General features: G+C 41.9%; 1 protein-coding gene across 1 annotated transcript in view; it reads right to left on the bottom strand.

Moving 5' to 3' along the window:
* Positions 1-242: 242 nt before the first annotated feature.
* CLASP1 (cytoplasmic linker associated protein 1) overlaps positions 243-19,237 on the bottom strand; it is a gene marked incomplete at its 5' end in the record, with an annotated part of 127,845 nt that continues 108,850 nt past the window's right edge. Inside the window, 6 exons of the mRNA XM_010018970.1 lie at positions 243-588; positions 2,332-2,448; positions 5,086-5,292; positions 15,383-15,511; positions 17,155-17,345; positions 18,086-18,332. Of these exons, the coding sequence (XP_010017272.1) occupies positions 502-588; positions 2,332-2,448; positions 5,086-5,292; positions 15,383-15,511; positions 17,155-17,345; positions 18,086-18,332 (978 nt within the window). The remainder of the gene's footprint in view (positions 589-2,331; positions 2,449-5,085; positions 5,293-15,382; positions 15,512-17,154; positions 17,346-18,085; positions 18,333-19,237) is intronic.

Raw genomic sequence — 19,237 nt, 5'->3', positions numbered from 1 at the left:
AAGATCTCCCTGCAGACAGCTCTGCATGCTAGGCAAGCTGCAGCAGGGAGTACAAAACAGGACCACAAGACTTGTAAGAAGAGGAGAACCTAGCCAGAACGGCTGAGGGGAGAGAGCAGGTAACTAGCACACAGAAACCAAAACTGGGTATGAACTAAACCAACAATATTTGATTTTTACGCATGTCCAGGTTCCTGGGCTCAGTTTTGGAATGCTAACCTAAACATATTTCTGAGATTTCAGCAGGCTATACAAATATGTTTAAGTATGGCTTTCTGTTGTTCACTTTTAATGAAGACTGCAACACAGACCTTGCTTCCTTTACATTCAATACCAGTAAGATTCTACATAAAAGCTTTTAAGGGACTAAAATACTGATTGCAATAAATATCTGCATGGCCTCCTTGAGCTGATGGAGTACGCCAGTGAAGAGTAGCAGAAAGGTCTCTGAGAGGCACCGTTGATTGCTTCTAAGTCTACACGTATGTCCACATATCTCCATTAACTGTGCGTTGAAACATCTGAAGAGGAACTGCTGTTGCTGTTGGTGGTCTGGGCCCTCTTTATGTACAAGTTTAGTAGCTTCATCTGAAATAAACAAACAAACATGAGGAGAAGATGCCAGGAAAAGCAGGTGGACAAAAGTCAACTGCAAATCTTAAAACTTGCATTCTGCGGTGAATTGAGTTTTGAGTGAGCTGACACTGGCCTCTCCGGAGGAAAAGGAGAAGCAAAGCTCAGTGTACGTAGGGCAGACAGAGGCAGGAGGGTATGCCTAGTCCCACTGAAGTTAGAGAGATTTCATCGGATTTAGAAAAATTCTTCTTGCATTTCACTTCAGCAGCCATCAGCTCACAGACCTCAATCCTGAAGCCTGGGCAGGCAGGAATCCCACAGAGGTCAGTAGGGCTGCAGGCATGCAGTGACCCAAGAGCCATGGACCCTCCTAGGAAACACCCTGAACTCTCCATGCTTTACAAAATGGTAATTTTCAATGCCATTTAAATATCTTCACTAACTTGGTACATCTTGAGAAGCTGCAGCTGTTATGACTACATACTTCCTCCACATGGGTTTGTTTTCTTTTTCTGCCTTACCACCTTAGCTCCAGATCCTTCAATGACTCATGCACACATTTAACTTTAAACACACAGGCAGTCTGTGTAAACCCAGAAGAATTACTCACATGTTTATAGTTAGTTTTGTGGTGGAGTAAGTCTGTGGCACCTAGGATACTGGGATAATAACTTCTCTACAACATTGTATAGGGGGATTTCCTGACTGCCCAAATACAATGAGGCAAACCCCAGCACTCATAGCTGTCTCCTTCCAGAGCAAGTTTAAGGACCAGACAACTCAATTCAGAAATAAAATCCAAGTGTCTTCAGTCTCAGGTTGTTTTGGCCTACACCACACTTCCTGTGCCACTACCCATGAAAGAAATTATTGCTTAAAAATAACATAATGAAGCCCTCTAAAATAAGTACCTATTCACATGCAGAGATCTATTTCAGAAACAAAAATGCAGAATTGTTTGTAAAATCGTTTAGAATTCTTGGTTATGATAACTTCAAACAGCAGAAGAAATCTTGTGATGGCTTCCTGAGCAGCTCTGAAAAGCAATCAAACACTGCCTGCTTCTACATGAAATGCCAGCTCTTGTCTGAAGGCCAGAGCTGAATTAAGGAGTTAGTATCATCAGGTCAGAACTTGAGTTTTGCTGCTAACCTGACTCTAGGGCACAAAGTCCTCTGAAGGGTCGTGTCCCAGAAGGGACACTGCCATGCTATTAAAAGTGAGGTATTACCTGCATTTCTACCAGCCAAACCACAACCTGCTGCTGAGAGAACCTGCTCTCCCACCCATCCCAGCCATGCATTCCCACAACTCTTTGCACTGGGTTACCCGTGCAGCTGCAGAGCAGACCAAAAGCTCATTAATTTGTATTGCAGAACTGGTTTTCAGCCAGAGCAGCCAGCTGAACCAACTCACTGCACAGGCACCACTGGATGCAGCACTGGAGGGGTAAGGTAAACATGGCTGTAAGTGGGAAGAACCCGCTCAGTGGCAGCTTGCAGTTACACAGCATCAAATGCATCGTGAAACCCATCTCTGTACCCCATCAAAATTTTCTTAGTGGGATTTTCAAATGCTCACATTGCTGAGTAAGCACTGTGCTGTTCTAGTAGTCTTTGGTAGGGTGAGATACAATTTAGCAGAGTACAGAGAGCTTGACCCAGGGCTACACTGATGCCACTGGTCTCACTGCTAGCAGTTCAAGCGATTCAGCTAGCTATTATCAAGACTCCAGAGATGCATTTACTCTCATACCTTGCTTCCCGTGAGTTGTGCGAGATGAGGTTTCAGTTCTTCTCCAATTACTGAATAAATTGCCACTAGGCAAAATACGCTAGCTTTACGGACACTGCTCTCTGTATTATCATAACCCTGGGAAACAAAGAAAAAAGGTCAGAAGTCAAACAGCACTCACCAACGTCCTTTCAGAGCAGTAAACTAAAGAGCTGATGAAGATTCTGTGAATGTGCCTGACCTAATAGAGCAATAGAAAATGCTCTGTTTAGTGTAACAGTTTGCAACCTGAATACTCAAAGAGCAAAAGAATACAATCACATCCTATTTGTTCCTTATAGTATAGGTTACTACTATCATGTTAAAAGTTATTAATGTGTAGCACTGAGCAACAACACAGTTTCCCCAATATGTGCTTAGGACTCCTGTGTCCACTTCAGATGACCATACGCTATCTTGGATGGTCAGGACTTCTTGAAGGGGAGCCCTCATGCTCCTAGCTTGCCTTCAGAAAAGCCTTAAACACTGCGCTTCACACTGAACTGCCTTTGTAACCTGGAGCTTTCTGATTACTTATCAGGTAGTAACAGAAAATAGCATGTTGAGAGACCCCCGTAGGTGTATCAGACCTCTGGCAGCTCCAGGAGAGCTCAAGCTAGCCACCAGGTCACTCAGCAGCTGGCAACATGAGTCCTGTACTTGGGCAGTGATTCATCAGTAAGCAGCCATCCCATAAGAAATGAAGACATCACTTCAGCTTAAGGGACACTGCCTCCTCCGGATGCAGGGTGACCTCTGCTGGGAAAGCCAGGAGGAGGAATGCAGCACAAATGAAGCTGTTATAGCTGCAGGGCCAAAATACAGTGAGAAATGACAGTCTGCAATCCCAATAAGCTCTGAACTAGGAAAGCATGAGACCTAGATGAGCTGAGAGAAACACCAAGCTATTGAGGACAGAGGTGGAAAAAAGGCTGAGCCCAGCCTTTCAGCAGAGGAACATCCACTGAGACACAACCTGCTGCTGGAAGGACAGCTGAGATGCAGGACAGTCTTGTGGGTCCCAACCCAAAGGCTTCCTGAGATCATCAGATGCCTCTGCTTGACCTTAAGTTTCCCTGTGGGCCTGGAATTTTGTTTGTGTGTGTATCCCAAATTACCCCCGTGAGGGCAGGCACACTCATGCGGTGTCGAGGCCAGAGGGCTGCATCCTGGTGGGTGCAGGGTTGGTAGAGCCTGTCCTGTATGCACCAGCGGGACCGTCACCCCACCTCCCCATTTGCCAACTTGCTTGCAAGGCAGTGTTTGCTTCTTTTCCCAGAATTTAATAACACAGCCCAACAGTTAAAAGTATTCACTCAGGACATTACATGGGCTCAAAGCTCTCTCCAGCCTGAGGGTATCAAGATGCAGTACATGGAAGACTGCCTCACAGCCTACTTCTATCCCCCAGGCTCTGAGGGAGCCAGAGCTCTGCACTGGGACCAGGGCAAGCACCATGACATCCCCAGCGAAGCTCGGTTCCTGCATGGAGATCCCCAGCTGTTCATGGGAGTCAGGGTGATCCTGCTCCAAGATGCTGAGCTGCACACTTGTGCTCATACTGCTGCCATCTGATGTTTCTTGCTTCTTCACCATTCTACCAGTAGCCTTGGCATGGTAAAGAAGCACACTGGTGATTCCCTCCACACACAGTTCTTTAGCCAGGATCCAAAAATACTTCCCAAACGTGACAAGTGGAATCCTTCTATCACTAGGAGTTTCTAAGCTGAGGAAGTACCTACACTCTGAAATCAGATCCATTTTAAGACATGGAAGCAATTTAATAAAACAAATATAACAGCATTTTTAAAGGCTTGCTGCTCCCAAACTTTTCTAGTGCACTGAAGCTCCACTGTTCAGATTGTTATCTCCAACAATTATGGCTAAAAGCTTTTCACAACAGAAGTTTAGATCAATACAGAACTGTCTGACTCCCAGAAGTTGAAATTTAAGAAAAGAAATTGCAAGAGCTGACACCACAAAGTTGAGACGAACTCTAGGATGCAGAAAGGGCATTTCTGACTTCGCTCTTGTCCCAAACATGTCTTCCCATTCACACTGACTGATCTGTTCCTGCCACAATCTCTCCCCAGTAAACACATACACATTCTCTCTCCTCTCTCACTGTTGCCTCCCCTTATTTCCTTGCTTGCAGCCTCATCCCAGCAACTAGCACTGACGGCTGCTTGTGCAGGGGAACAGAAGACAACACTGCTACAGCCAATGCTGAAAGCTAAATTTGCAATGTAAGACCAAGCCTTAACGCAGCTCCCCACGCAGCCTGAGAGGCTTATGAAAGAGGCTGAATGAAGTCAGCAAGTAGTTCAGTCCTGATTTGGAAAGAGGAAAGGGCCAGCCTGCCTGCTGGGATTCAAATTCAAGTACAACCAAAACACAGAACAGCTCAGCAGAAATAAAGGAGACTACACAATATATTGCTTGGGGTGTACTGAGACAGCGCAAGATGTGGCTGACTCCTACACTCCAATTTGTTATGTGGCTCCTACTGACTTATTTAGGAGTCGGGCCAAGGCTTCTAATTGTGGAACATACACAGAAGAAACTGAATTTTCTTTTTCTTAACATTAAAAACTCAAATATAAAAACTTAAAGGGATTAAAACTTTAACAAAATCTAGCCTCAAAGGGTCCAGCCATTCTCTCTTAGGTCACAGACCTCACATACTACTCAGTGGTGGTTTGTGCTCAGGAGCATTTGCGACACGGGATACTGTACCTGTAATAACCCAGGAATGATATCAGGAAGGAGCTGATGCAACGATTCCTTCGAAATCCTCTCAATTACTTTCGTCTGCATTTTGATGGCAGCTAAATTAATTGGATAATCTGCAGTCTGAATGATGGGGCAAAGCACCTTGATGCATTGCTCAGGGTGGATGGAACTTGCCAGGGTGGAAGCAGCTTCTTCAGCAGCTCTGACGACCTAGAATGAAAGCAGAGCCAAACCTTACGTTAATGAGGTCACACTTCACAGCCAACACCACCTGTGTGTACTAGGAATGACTGCCAGGAAATGCATAGGGATGTTCATTAACGTATCCACAGGAGGCTCTATTGAAAGGTGATTGAGAATTCACATCCTTCACCTCCAGTGACATCTTTATTCCAGCCAGTGTTAGGAAGTCCATCCTGCCTAACCTAACTGTGTCAAAATTGTGGCTAGTTTGAAAAAGTCATCTGCCACCCAAGATAGATAAGCATTCCCATCATAGGAGAAGTGAGAGGATGACATCTCTCCAGCCACTGTCAAAAGAACCTAAACTTACCAGTTCAGACAATACAAAATTTATCTCTTGAATGTTATGATGAATGACACCGGTACACCTTTTATTATGTATCTCACCTGCTGAGCGCTTGGGTGCCCAAACTGAGACACCTATGACTACACAGATGAGTCCTGCCTTTTTGCAGCTAAGCAAATGCTGTAATCAAACCCAAGCTACAGACACAGTAAGGTCTTAGGCTGTCCCTGACTATGAATCTGTGCTCTCAGCACACCTAATCCCTTAAGGCAGCACTGGGATCACTATAAAAAAGGAAGCGTAAGTGTGAACAGTGGTGGCATGCACTTTCTGCAACTAGCCCACACTGTATTGCAGTCATGCAAAACAAGGGAGATCTTAGATCTAATTCTATTACCCCGAGAGAAGGCAAATTCACAATTTCCACACTCTTCCGCAGTGGGTAGGACAGCTAGCTGAAGAGGAAAGACCCAATCCTGGTCTCTCCTCCCATGAGTTTATTCATTTTACATTCTGCAGTAATCAGATTAAAAAAACAGGACGGAAAGGCAGGTTTTCTTTTTTCAAGTGTCTGTGCTAATTGCCAGGCAACAAAATGAAGCTTTCCCTTAGTCACATTCTTCCTGGACACAAGTCACATACTCTTTGCTCCCCATGTTCTTGTTTCAGTACAAAAGATGGAGGATGCTTTTGTTCATCTCTTCTCACTCCCTACTTCTCAGGGCTTATTTTTAAGGAAGCATAAATCCTGAGGGGACAGAAATGCCCCAGTGGGCAGACATACATCCAACATCTCAGCTCTAAGAAGAAAGAAGCATTCACAAATCCTCATGCTTAGGGTCTCCCAGTTAGCCCCAGGCAATCTGTGAGTCCAGGAGCATTAATAAGCCTTTCAAGGCAGCCCCTTTTTCCCAATTGTGCAAGAAGCTCAGATGCCAGCACCACTTCTCTAACTCATCTAAGCTGAACTACCTGGGGTTTTCTGAAGTCAATACTTTGAAACCAGCACTAGGAAATCAGCAAAACAAGCAAACAAATCAAGCTACAGGTCTCCTGTCACTTAGACTGAAGCCATAGCTGCTGGACTCTCCTCCTTCCCCTCTTCCACACAATGTCATGGTATCAAACTCAGGGATTTCTATTTGACTAAGGCAACCCACGGACAGATGTGACTCTATCAAAGCCTCAAATGAAGGCAAGCTTCCATTATTTTTAAGTAACTACTGTGGAGTATCTGGAGGTTTATCTCAGCCCTTATCAAGACAAGAATGTCTCCCTGCCTGGACTAAAAACATTTTCAAGAAACATTTAATTGATTTTTAAGGTAGCAATAATGGATAGACCAGAAGAGATCACCTCCATCTACAACGCCTGCTTCACCCACAGTCTTAGCATCACAGCCACTACCAATCATCTTCCACTGACTGACAGCTACCTCCCTGAAACAGGAATGGCCACAACATACTTGTACAACCAAGAAGTAATAAAACTTAATTCACTTAGCTCTTGGCATCCTCTAAAGCAAACCCAACAGTGAACAAGATCTCAAGTACTTCACGTGGTACAAAAATTGCATGCAGGCAAAGCATAGGCAGGATGGTAAAGCAGACTGGAGACCATGACTGCTTCCTCATGAGTGCCCTATTTACAGAAGAAAAGCTGTCAAACTGTTCCATTTACTTCAGGCCTTTCTCAGCATTTAATTATAATATTAAAACATATACCAAAAAGAATGACAATCCACAATGTGGTCAGTATTAAAAAAAAATTCATCCTGAAAGATCTGTGAATGAGTTAACCAAGCAGAAAGGAATGCTTGTTTTCCTGCTTCCAGCAAGTTTTATCTTCCAGCTATTTTTTTGCTCATTCCTCTTCAATTTCACACAAGAAGCATGAGGTTAATAGTTTTCCATGTAAGCTAGTGCTAGCTTAGAAACAAGCAGGACGTGATTTCACTGGGAAACACCCAAGTATTTAAGGGAAACCTAACGCCATGTGTTGGTACCACAGCATTGAATTGCTGAGGGGATGAAGTCAGGAGCTCCTATGAGGTTCTCTCCTTTAAAGGAATTCACTTCTTGGCACTGCAGCTTTTGATGTCGGCTTTGCCAGTGGTGAAACACTGCTACCATCAAGCTTTTCACAAACAATGCAGTGGACTTACAGAGAGCCCAGATATCTTGTAATCTATTTAACAACATACACAAGCAAGTCACTAGCTAAAAAAACCCAGCTATAACTATGTGGACACAGGCTTCTTGGGATTTTGCTTTGCAACAACTCCAAATACTGTAGTAAATGTTTTCAGACACCCTCAGAAAGAAAAGCTTGTACTTTTTTTTAAATATTTTTTTAAACTTTAAATCCTCTTGGTATCCTACTTGATAAGAAAGCAACAATATGTTAGTATGCACCTACAATTCTGATCTCAAAGACACTACTGTAAACTCCAAACAGTACAGGAGTAGGTTAAAATGTATAAAAAAGTATGAGGCAAATGCAGAAGACAAAACCTTTTTTTTGAAAAAGCTTATTAACCAATTCCAAGCACGAAGGTTAAAATACAGCTGTGATTTTTCACAGAACAAGTGAGGGTCCAAATAACAACAAAGATCATACATATTTAACGCAACATAAGGGCGGGAAGAAAAGTTGTGAAAGCGCAGAATTTATTTATGCCCCTGCAAGACCTCCTTTCGGCAAAGCCACCCATTTCCAGCAAGAATCTGGCCACATTTACTCAGCATTTGGGTATTTCACACTGCCTCTCCGTGAAATGCCTTGCCCCTGAATACAGAAGGATGTGTTACACGTGTCCAGTAAGCTTACTGCAGATACTAGCTTGTAAATGTGACAACACCAGGGAGGCTTCCAAGCCTTCTGAGAGCACATCTGGCAGACAGCGCCTGCATCTAAGGCACACTTCAGCAAAACCCTTAAGCGTGTGTTTAATAACAATGCTGAAGTCTCACTGACATCAATGGGATTCAAGCGTGTGCTTACATGCTTGCTTGAATCAGAGCCTCGGCAGGTAACTAGGCTCCTGGCTCCCTTGGAAAAGACCAGCAAGGGACAGAGTGTAGGAAAGGGTACGGCAACACCAGTTAAGAGTGAGCCAAAAAGACAAGCCCATCCCTGCTGGCACAGAAAGCCAAATGCCACCATTTTGCAATGCAAGTATCAGCCCTGTTCCAAAGGTCTTTCCTCCTGGCTTTGGCAGAACAAAACATTCAGCCACCCAGACCACCTCTGCATCCCGTGAGGGAAAGAATGTCTCTGAATGCTTACACAGCATGCTCAGAGTCCCACTCACCTGGTAATGCCAGAGAAATCAGCAGCATTCCCACACAGAGGGAAGTGCGTTATCAAAAGATACAAACTGCCAGGTCATATGGCAACAAGGAAGCACAATTACACCAGAGTTTAGCAAAGATATTTTGCTGTGAAGCACGACACTTGAGTCTCGCAAATTATACATATCACACAATATTTAATCAGGGCTTTAAACGAACCAGCAGAGTGAAACAACCTTAAAAGGAGTGGGAAAAATGAGCAAACAGCATCAAGCAATAGGTCTTCCTCCCAACTTTAGATGCAAGATTAGCAAATACACACTTGGAAGCAACAGGAATGGCTCATACACACCACAAGAAATGCATCCTTTAAATCTGAGAAAATAAAAGGGTGCTGTTCCCTACATGCTCAGACCAGGGAGCTCATTGTCACAAGAGGATTAAAAAATAGACAAGTTCACTGAAGAAAAAACAAAGGCCAAAACAAACAGGCAGAAAAAAACATTAGTATGGGAAGGCTGTAAGCTTCAGATAACTGGAAGGAGGGAGGACATCCACAGAGAAGCATCATGGTATGCTTGCTTCTTGATAGTCAGCCAGGTAGGGTATCAAGTGAAGCAAACTTCTTGTCCGACCCAGTATAATTATTCTCAGTGACCTCAGAAATATGAAAGAAAACTAGCAGAGCCTCAATGATGATGACAGTTGGAAGCAGCAAGATCAAAAGCGTGGCTAGGAAACAAGACGTTCAAGACTAGAGAGAGCCTGCAGTGTTCTAAAAACACAGACACTAAGCTGTGTGTAAGGTATGTCACAAACATGATTTTACCTCCCAGTTAAAGCTTAGAGCAAACCATGACTTGAACTGGATAGTTAGATATCATTCAAGACAGGGCAGGTAGCCCAGGAATGCAGATCTAAAAGATAGCATTTTGCCTTAAAGAAGCAGGTTTTTCTCCTTTCTAAATGCTTACCTTACATTCTACATGCTAGAGACTAGATTCAGCCTGACTTCTGGCATAACATAAACTGTGTTTGCTAGCGGTTCCTTGAAAGACGTCTGTGGTGCATTAAGACCTTTCCAGTAAGTCTCCCTAAAGAGAGAAATTATTATATTTCCCCTTGCTTTAGGGAAGAAACCATATTCACCTGCAGGAAGCCAGAGATGTAATACACAGATAGGCTGTTCACCTCTAGCAGTGTCTCCCTTAATGCTATAAAGGAATAAGCTTCAAAGTAACAGGATCAGCAGTCCCAGGAGGATGCACATGAAATGCTTTCACATCTCAATGAAAAAGGATATGCTGATGTGCAGTATTAGGAACAGTGTGATCAAGACAGCCATCTGTCACAGATCCCTTTCTTATAACAGAAAAGCACATTGGCATCAATGTTCTACAAAATTTTTTGGACAAACTTTGGATGACAATTCCCACTGGTTTACCTGGTTCACAGTGCACTGCAGCCATGGGATCCCTGTTGGCTTAAGACAGTCAGAAACAAGACTTCAACTCTCCCACAGAATTTCTTCTGCTCAGCTATTACTCTCAGTGTTAGAGATGTTCCTTGCTGCCTGTTGGCTGCAGCAAGCAGTTTACTGTGGTAATCTGCTCTTGGTCAATATGCACCAGCTTTCTGAATGGTTTTGATGGTTTTATTTCTGCTTTGAAGTGACACGAACTACTGCCAAACAAGGAAAGAAAAATGTACGTCCTAACTCACCTACGACAGAACACGCCAGGTTCACAGGCTACATAGGGCATCAGTGTAACACACTGGGATCTCAGCAGAGCAGCACCTATGCACCTACATGAGAGCTGTATGTAGGAGCATAATCTGGATTATATTTTGCCATGATTGCTAGCTGCACCATCTCTGCAGCAAATCGTAGACAATGAGGCAGTGTAGGAAAAAGCCCACTGAAAACTCAGAGGCTTTGTATGCTATTGTGGAACTTGCAGAGCACCAGAGAAGTTTTTTAAGCAGGACACAGTCTTGCTCTCAGGCTTACAAGGCATGCAGCTGTGTTTCTGAGCCAGTTTTGCCATCTAGGAGATGGTTACTTTAAGCCTGCATAATCCAAGCTGGAGGGGATGGAGGTTTACCAATACCTAGCCAGGCAAACTCCCATCCCTGAAGGCTTGACGGTCTGATCCAGACAGGAACAAACAATTAAGAATTTGGTTTCAAAGCAGGAAGTAGACTCAGCAGTGGGGAGTGCTAAACAGATCAAAAAACAATGTGATTTTTATAAGGGATTCAGAGGAGATGAAGTAGATTAGACTGCTTCTTCTGTGCAGTAAGTATTTGAAATGTGTTGGAAATTAGAAAAAGCACATATACTATGAAACATCAGCTGATGCAGTGCTTGGCTGCTTCCAGCATGGACTACGTATCAGTTAACCTTAAAGACTGTGATCATTTAGTGCTTTCCTTCTTTACTAAACTACATTTTGCAGAAACCTAAATAGATCACACCATCATCAGTTACAAACCATCTTCTAAATATCAGAGGCCAGTCTAAAAGCACCTCAGCAACATAATTATCTACAGTTACTGGATAGCTGCAATTTCTTCTTTTTTACCCTCTTTTAGAGGACTACAACAGAGAATGGTACATATCAATTATGCTTATGGACGTTCTGGACAACAAAAGACCAAAGTTAGGTATCTAAGACAAAGCACAAAATCCTTTCTTTACACATTCTCTTAGTTGCTGAGAAAAAAAGAGTGGCAGAGACAGAAGCAGGGAATTAGCTATCTTACGATTTTCACTTAGTAACGATTTCCCAAGCTAACAAACTATTTCTGTTTTAAAATATTCAGTAATAAGAACTTATACTCATTTTCCTGGTATGAATCTGAAGCAATGTCACATCAATGGTATTGGGTCAGCAGGCAGAATCTCTCCTTAGTTATGGGTAAGTACACTGGAACAAATGAGTTAATATTAACTAATTGGCAACAGAAAGATGGTTCTCTTCCAAATAACTCCAAACAAAGAGTGATAAAAATCAACAAGATTTAATACCATCCACAACTTCAATTATGTTCTAATGCTCCAAAAATAAGTGAAAAGCATTTACATGTCAACCCCCATAAATATTTACAGTTAAGACAGAAGCAGGCTTGACTCTTCATATCACCCCATTAAATCAACAGCACTGAATAGGCTGGTACACTACAAACAAACAGCATAAAACCAGGCTGAACTTAAAAAAAAAAAAATTAGCTAACTATAAACATGAATCCCAACCCAGAGTCTTCTAGCCTGTAGCCTAAGGTTACATTAATTTTGAACCCCATTGAGGTCTGTGATTTGCCAGTCTCCTGCATTTGTGCTCACAAGGCACAACTCAGCATCCAACTCCATGTACCAAGTTTTCTGCTTCTATGTCCCTGGGAAGAGAAATGGTTCTCTTAGCCATGCTGCTCTGCTGATCCTAGACCTTGCCTTCAGCAACAGAAGGCAGAAGAGTTCTAGCCATGGCTAGATCCAATTGTCTAGACCCAATAGACCCAATTGTCTAAAGACTTCTGCTTGGACTTGAAAAAACAGCCTATTATCCAGGCATCTCAAAATATCTATCTATGCTAATGCTGCTTTCATACTTCCAACTATATAATCTGAAATAAAATCACAGACCTTTTTTATTTCAAACAAAAGTGCTGATATCTTTAACTAGGTATCAGCACTCAACTGGAGGAAGGGGTGATATTTGCTGGTTGGTGAATGTGTTGGTTATAATTTGTTATTTGATCCCTTCTGGCCATGCTGAACAGCAGCAATATTGGAATTTGGGTAGAAGATGAACCTTCATTTCCAAAGAACTGCCTCTTAGTACAGTGACTTCTTGGAGTCAGTACCCAAAATCAATAGGTTTGTACCGTGCTCCTCTGCAAACTCTCTTTACTTGGTCACTTCAGATTGATTCTCTGCGGATTATACGTAACAGAAAATGTGAGCAAAAACTTGATCTCAAACCATAAACCAGGATCACTCCTGTCTTTCTACTAAAAGCAGCAGCCCAGAAACATAGCAAGTCCCAGAGCGACATCTTATCAGGGCATCACTGGCACAAGGATTAACACTTTTCTAACCAAACTATTTAGCAGCTTTCCTTGAAATAGGTTTTACAGTCCAGAGAAAGACTTTATTTTACACAGATGTTGCAGCACTGCCTTTAATATTGCCCTAACTCAGATATTCCCTTTCCTTCTTCAGCTATTCTTTCAAAGTGCCCTTTAATCACGAACTGGTGAATCGTCACTTAAGCTCCTGCTCAGTGGGACCAAGTCAAAAAAGGCAGCTTGTCCACCCCTCCTGGAGAAAGCAGTGCAACAGTCAGCAGTGAGAGCAAGCTGGAAGGCAACCACGGGATGGGAATTTGTGACCTTCTGGCCCAGGGCTATGAGTTTGACCAAGTGAGCATGCTCAGATGGACTCTAGGTTAATTTTTCACAATCTAACTGAATCGGCAAGCCTCAGCTACAGGTAAAAATACCTAAAGCATATTCCCAGGTATATCTTTAGCCTAGCTTATGTAGATACCCAAGAGCAGGTTGGGAAACCTCTTTTAACTTCATGAATGCTGATATTCTCAAACTCCTGAAAGACAGATGCATCACAGTTCTGAGAGCTCCATTTACACAAGGGTCACAAAAACCACATGTATAGAATGAAAAATCCACCACCAACACTTAATACAGCTGTGCACACACAACTGCTTAGCAACAGATAGTAAAATAGGAATATATCTGCAGTGTCCTGCTATGACAGCTGTCACCCAAAGTTCTCACTGCAGCAGCTGCAAATACAATCTTTTTTAATTATGAAGATGCTATGCAAAACTAGTTTAAATCAAAGCCATGCTATGCACATCGCATCTACTTGCTGATACTAACACAGTTACATTATTCTTCTATAAGTGCCAGAACTCACATCTCTTAATTCCTGGCTTACGCTCTGCTTTCTCTTTAGCCATCTCTTCTTCTATGCTTTTCCTCAGGAAGCACCTCAGGCAAATCCTGAAAAACCTTTCTGTACTACAAGCGTGAAGAACACAGTGTGGGGAGTACAGAGTCATAAAGTGTCATGTTTTCAACACCGTTCTTGATTTCTCTAAAACCCATGAGGACAGTGAATTCTGAGGGGCATTAAAACAATGTCAGAGAATCTGGAAAGATCCTACTAGAAATGGCAGTCTTGGAGGACTCAGACAAAAAATACTAAGAGCTCTGAGTCAAGGTGAGCTGAAGTATGCAACCAGGAAAACTTGCCAATAAAAGGCACTCCTTCAGAACATAACGTTTTGTCTGACTGCTTTATCAGGAAATCAATTTACAACTGCTTCTTATTACTCTGAACTGAAAATGACAGGAGTGCAAAGTCTCTAAATCAAGGAGAGGAAGGTAGGCAGAGTACAGCAGTCTTCATTCACTAAAGGATTAACCATTTTCTACTTTTGCATTTTAGAGAAACCCAGACTGTTTCTTTCCCTGAGGGTGTTTTTTGTTTTGTAGTTTTAATTTTTAAACAGTACAGTTTCTGCTACACACAGCTAATGTAATGTTGTGCTAGTTACACAATGCTCTGGAGCAGTCTGATCTATACAATGATCTTTTTCATGGCCAAAGCTCTCCAGAGATGCCTGAAATTGCTAGTTCAGAATAAGCCTGTTGCGGAGAAGAATAAGTGTCTTAGATTTCAAACCAAGGACTTCGGTAACAAAGGCATCACAGACAGAAAAGTTCACAAGGCATTTTCCAAGGTTTAGTTCAAACTTGCAACATGCACAAGGTAGATTAAAAGATCCAGCTTGAAAGTCAACCTACAAAGACTAGCCTTAAATGTAATTTGATCTACTTCAAATGTTATCATCATGTCCCTTGATTTTTGTTTTATTCCAGAAGAATACCTTTAGTTCAAGTTCTCTCACAAAAGGAAAATGCAATTCTCCCTGCCCTTTGCTTCTTCCTCTGCCCCAGCTTCTTGTCAGCAGTACAGCCTTTGTCCATTTTCTCCTGTCGCTCACCAGTTCCCAGTTCTCCAGCATGGTCTGATTTCATCATTCAGTTTTCATAGATGGTTCTGCTTAGACACGAGCTTTGTCTTCGCCAGTACATTGCTTATCCTTACCCACACAGACACAGTGACTCCAGTGTGCTCTGCAAAATTATTAAACATGCACTTTTCTACTACAGGGTCTCAGCCTCTCCCAGAATAAGCAGGGAAATCCTGGAAAGTTTATAAACAGATGCCTAAAATTCCAGATAGCTTCAAGTCCACTTAAACAGCAATGTCAGTCTCAACTCTTTTCCTCCCTGCTTTAGCATGTAAAATCCCTGTCTCTTCATACATGGGAAACTTCTGTCACAAGATAGGTCAACGTGTTTGCCTATTAAGTCTCACAAGTCCTGCATTTTTTCAGCAGGTACATATTGTTTTCCCAGTAGCAACACGGAAAGACTCACTCACCTCCTTGTGGGAATCTTTATGTGCTTCCAGTGTTTTCATGATAGTCAACTCCGCATAGTTCTTAAACCTTGCTGGCTGGTTCCGCAAGATCTCCCTCAGGACTCGCAGTGCCAGGGCTCTTATTGAATGCTGTGTAATGAGAAATCAAATCCGCGCTAGAAAAAGTCAGTTCTCAAATTTATAGTTTGAAGTAAACTCTATGGCTCCCTATGCCACCAGAAATCTTATATTGGTCTTACATTACACCAGCTCCAGCAATGTGAACAGTGTAATAAATATAACTAAAATTCAAAATTGGTCTCCTCGTTTGCTTTTGCACAAAAATTCACATTAAATTACTGTTGTCACAGAATGAGTCTACTCATAATCTTTTGGCAATGAAGTACAAATGTGTACCCAAAGCAGCATATCTGTATTACATGAATCTACAAAGCAGTTCAGGTCATATTTGTTTTGCCCTTCCTCTTCTGCTTAGCCTTGCAGATATCAACCTGGGCTCCAAAGTTGCTTCTCATGTACTGACACAGTAAAATGTTTTCTCTTCCTGTAACTCCTATAAAAATCACTTTCAAGAACAGTTAAGTCATTGTAGTCAACACTGAACTATGTGTTAATCCTTCATATCAAAAGATCATTAGCAGAAGGGATTTGTAACACCTGCTTCAATTTCATAACTGTTACATTAAGTTTCTGGCCTGTGGCCACTCCAAATAGATTCTATCATTTCAACAGAATATTACTTATTTTACTCTATACTCAGCCTTTAAAGCATGTCCCTTGCTATACATCTGCAAAATTCATCCAGTAGCACAATACATAGGTACTTAAAGCCACCACATCTTCTGATACATGTGTGATGAGGCTATGACTAAACATGCAGGACTAGAGTAGCTCATGCTTATACTATGAACAATGAGAAAATATCAGCCACCTACACTGCTTCAGAATTAAAATTTCTGAGCACATGCATCATATGCATTACAAGAAGCATAAGAAATACCATTGATTTTGAATCTGACAAAAAAAAAAAGAAGCACTGTAAGTGCTTTGAAGACTAAATATTGTAACATTCAGATGAAGCGTGGCTCTGATGTGAAGGCGCCGCAGGGTGGTGAGCCTTTACCAAATATCATTGTGCTGCAAGCTGAACAAATAGCCCCAAGTGGCTAGCCTGTAAATTACCACTTTGATCAACTACCAAATATAAAGCTGTGATAATAACACAGCTTTTTTTTAATACTTCAAAACAAGATGCCCCATAATAGCTGTTTATTCTTGATGACATTTTTGCAAGAGACAGAGACGCATCCCATGAGATCTAATAGCCTGGATTGTTAAACCACACAGAGAAAGAAGAATATTCTAAGGTGCCTTTATTCTCCTTTTTGGGGTGCATGGGCATAATATAGTTAAGAGCTTGTAACTTCATCCTAACTTGGAAGGGGACAACTTTTGAAATCTTGATAGTTTTTGTACTAGATTAGAAGATAACTTATTTTCTGATTCTAGTTCAATTTCCTAGTTGTTTCTCACTAGCACTCAGGAGGGAGAGGGGAAAACTGGGACACGTCAGAGTAGCTTAAAACTCATCACTGAACACCATGAAAATGAAAGCAGAGTTATCCACCTTCAAATGGAAAAAGAAAAATAAGTAGTGCAGCATCACTGCTGAGATGCCATACAAACACTAGTTTCATTTAAACTAGTGTGGAGAAACTATCATCCTAGATGAAGCAGTATCAGGAGAATTAAGACAAAAATTTGTATCTCACATCTTTGTCTCCAAGAGTTTCCAGCAGCAAAAGCAGAATGGTTTTGAAATGTTCCTCCCAAACTCCAAGATTATCTTCCCTTGTGATCTTTAGCAGCTCCAGGAGAGCTCCTTTCCGCTCCTCCACCCGTTCGTTGTGGTTGGAGAGCTCTTTCAGAAGATCAGCCACCAAATCTGAATGGTCAATGGGCACTTCTAGGACAAATGGCAACAAATCACTTGGGGAAATGGGGAAAAAGATCAAAGATGCCAAGATTACTAATCCCCTACAGAACAAAGTGCATGTAACAAGGGCCCCCCCAAAAGGCATCAAATTCCAGGTGGCCCCAGTCAAGCAGGCAAGAGAATCTGAGTGGCCCACAATTTCATGTAAGTTCGTAACACAGCTCATGGCTTCTAATGAACCAGGAAGAGATATGACAACTGAATTTAATCCGGTTCCAATAATTACTTCTACAAGACAAGAACTGCCACAGTTTTTTCCAGACACACACACCCCAAAGCTGGTAAACACATGTATGATCTTTAGATCAAAGTACAGTGACTCATAGGTGCTAAAGAATAAAGCTAAGGTGTAGCATCACTTAAATGAAGTTAAATGCTCAGTAACAAGCTATTGAGTGAGATGTTTCACTCAAAGAGTGGAAGGTCCCCAAAATAGTATCCCCATAGATGCATTCAGATGCTTAAGGGACTAGTCTGGGGAAAACTCTTAGCAAACAAAAATCAAAACTGCGGTATAATATGTTCTCAATAGCCACAGATGAGGTTCTCATGGTACATGAGAATAAAATGTATTTCATACCAAGTCTGGACTCAGATGTCACAACGTATCCATGTGCAGACAGGTATCTGAGAGTACTACCCATAAATAAAAAATACCGGAAACAGACCAAGCTGCCTGAGGTTTTATGATACACGCTGATACAAACCATCCCGAAGCTGATCCATATCATCATCGAATACTGCTTCCTTCAGGGCAGTCTTGTCATAGGTGTTAATTGTGTCAGCATAAGGATAGGGGTTATACTCTCGAGCACGTGGCCCTGAAAAGCTGCGGGGAGGCTGGGTGTTAAGTAGGGAAGTTTTGTTATCTAGAGCCATCCTTCCGCCTTCCACAATGTCACTGCTTCCACGGACATCACTGGTAGGCACAGCAAGGCCACCATCTCGAGACACCTGGGGGATCAAATAGGGAAAAAACATAAGACTACTCAAACCCTGTAGTTTTTTTGGAGTTCATATACCTTGAAGAGGCATAGAATCATTTAAACATAATATTGAGTAAAACTTAGATTACCACTTTTTTTTTTCCCTTCCCTAAGTACAACTGTTCCAAAAATATAACATGATCATACGGCAAAAAGCCATATTAACATTCCTAAATCTAAGTTAATATTGCTAAAACTGCAAAAACTGGCAAAGATCAGAACCTCTGGAACAGAACCAATTTGCTAAGAAAGAGAAAGGAAGCAAAAGCACCATCCTCCTCATGAAACTTTACAACCCAGTGACAGAGGAGACTGAATGATGCTTAGCAAGTTAACACAAAATGAACAAGAATATTTAGCTTAGCAAGTTAACACAAAATGAACAAGAATGTTTAGCTTTGAAGGCTAACTTAATCTACTAACAGACTTGTTTGTCCAGATAGGGAGCCAAACTGTCATAGAATCACTGGATATCTCAAGCTGGAAAGGACCCATATGAATCATCATTCAAGATTCCCATAAATGTTGAAGTCCATGTATTAAGTTAAATAAATGTCTTCTCACATGGTAAATAATTCTGTAACCATTCATGCAGCATAATGTACAAAACGAGTTGTGCACTCAGAGTGGTTATAGGTTCTTCCTATATATGAAGAAATAAGCCTGTGAGGGAAACCACCCATGCATTTTAAGAACTAACATTTCCCATCACAAACCTGACTACACACACTTCATCTGAGCCTGGGAACACTTTGTATGAGACTCCCATGGAACACGAGAAAGCACTTTTCACAGAAGGCTACAGTTCAAAGGGAGCAAAGGACCACATTAGTGGGACCCTATAATTTAGGTATAAGAAGTTAGCAATCAGTA

This window comes from Nestor notabilis, unplaced genomic scaffold (genome assembly GCF_000696875.1).
Source record: "Nestor notabilis isolate BGI_N333 unplaced genomic scaffold, ASM69687v1 scaffold6577, whole genome shotgun sequence".
Classification (NCBI taxonomy): Eukaryota; Metazoa; Chordata; class Aves; order Psittaciformes; family Psittacidae; genus Nestor; species Nestor notabilis.
Note: the sequence above shows the minus strand (reverse complement) of the source record. Positions and strands in the feature narration are given on the sequence as shown.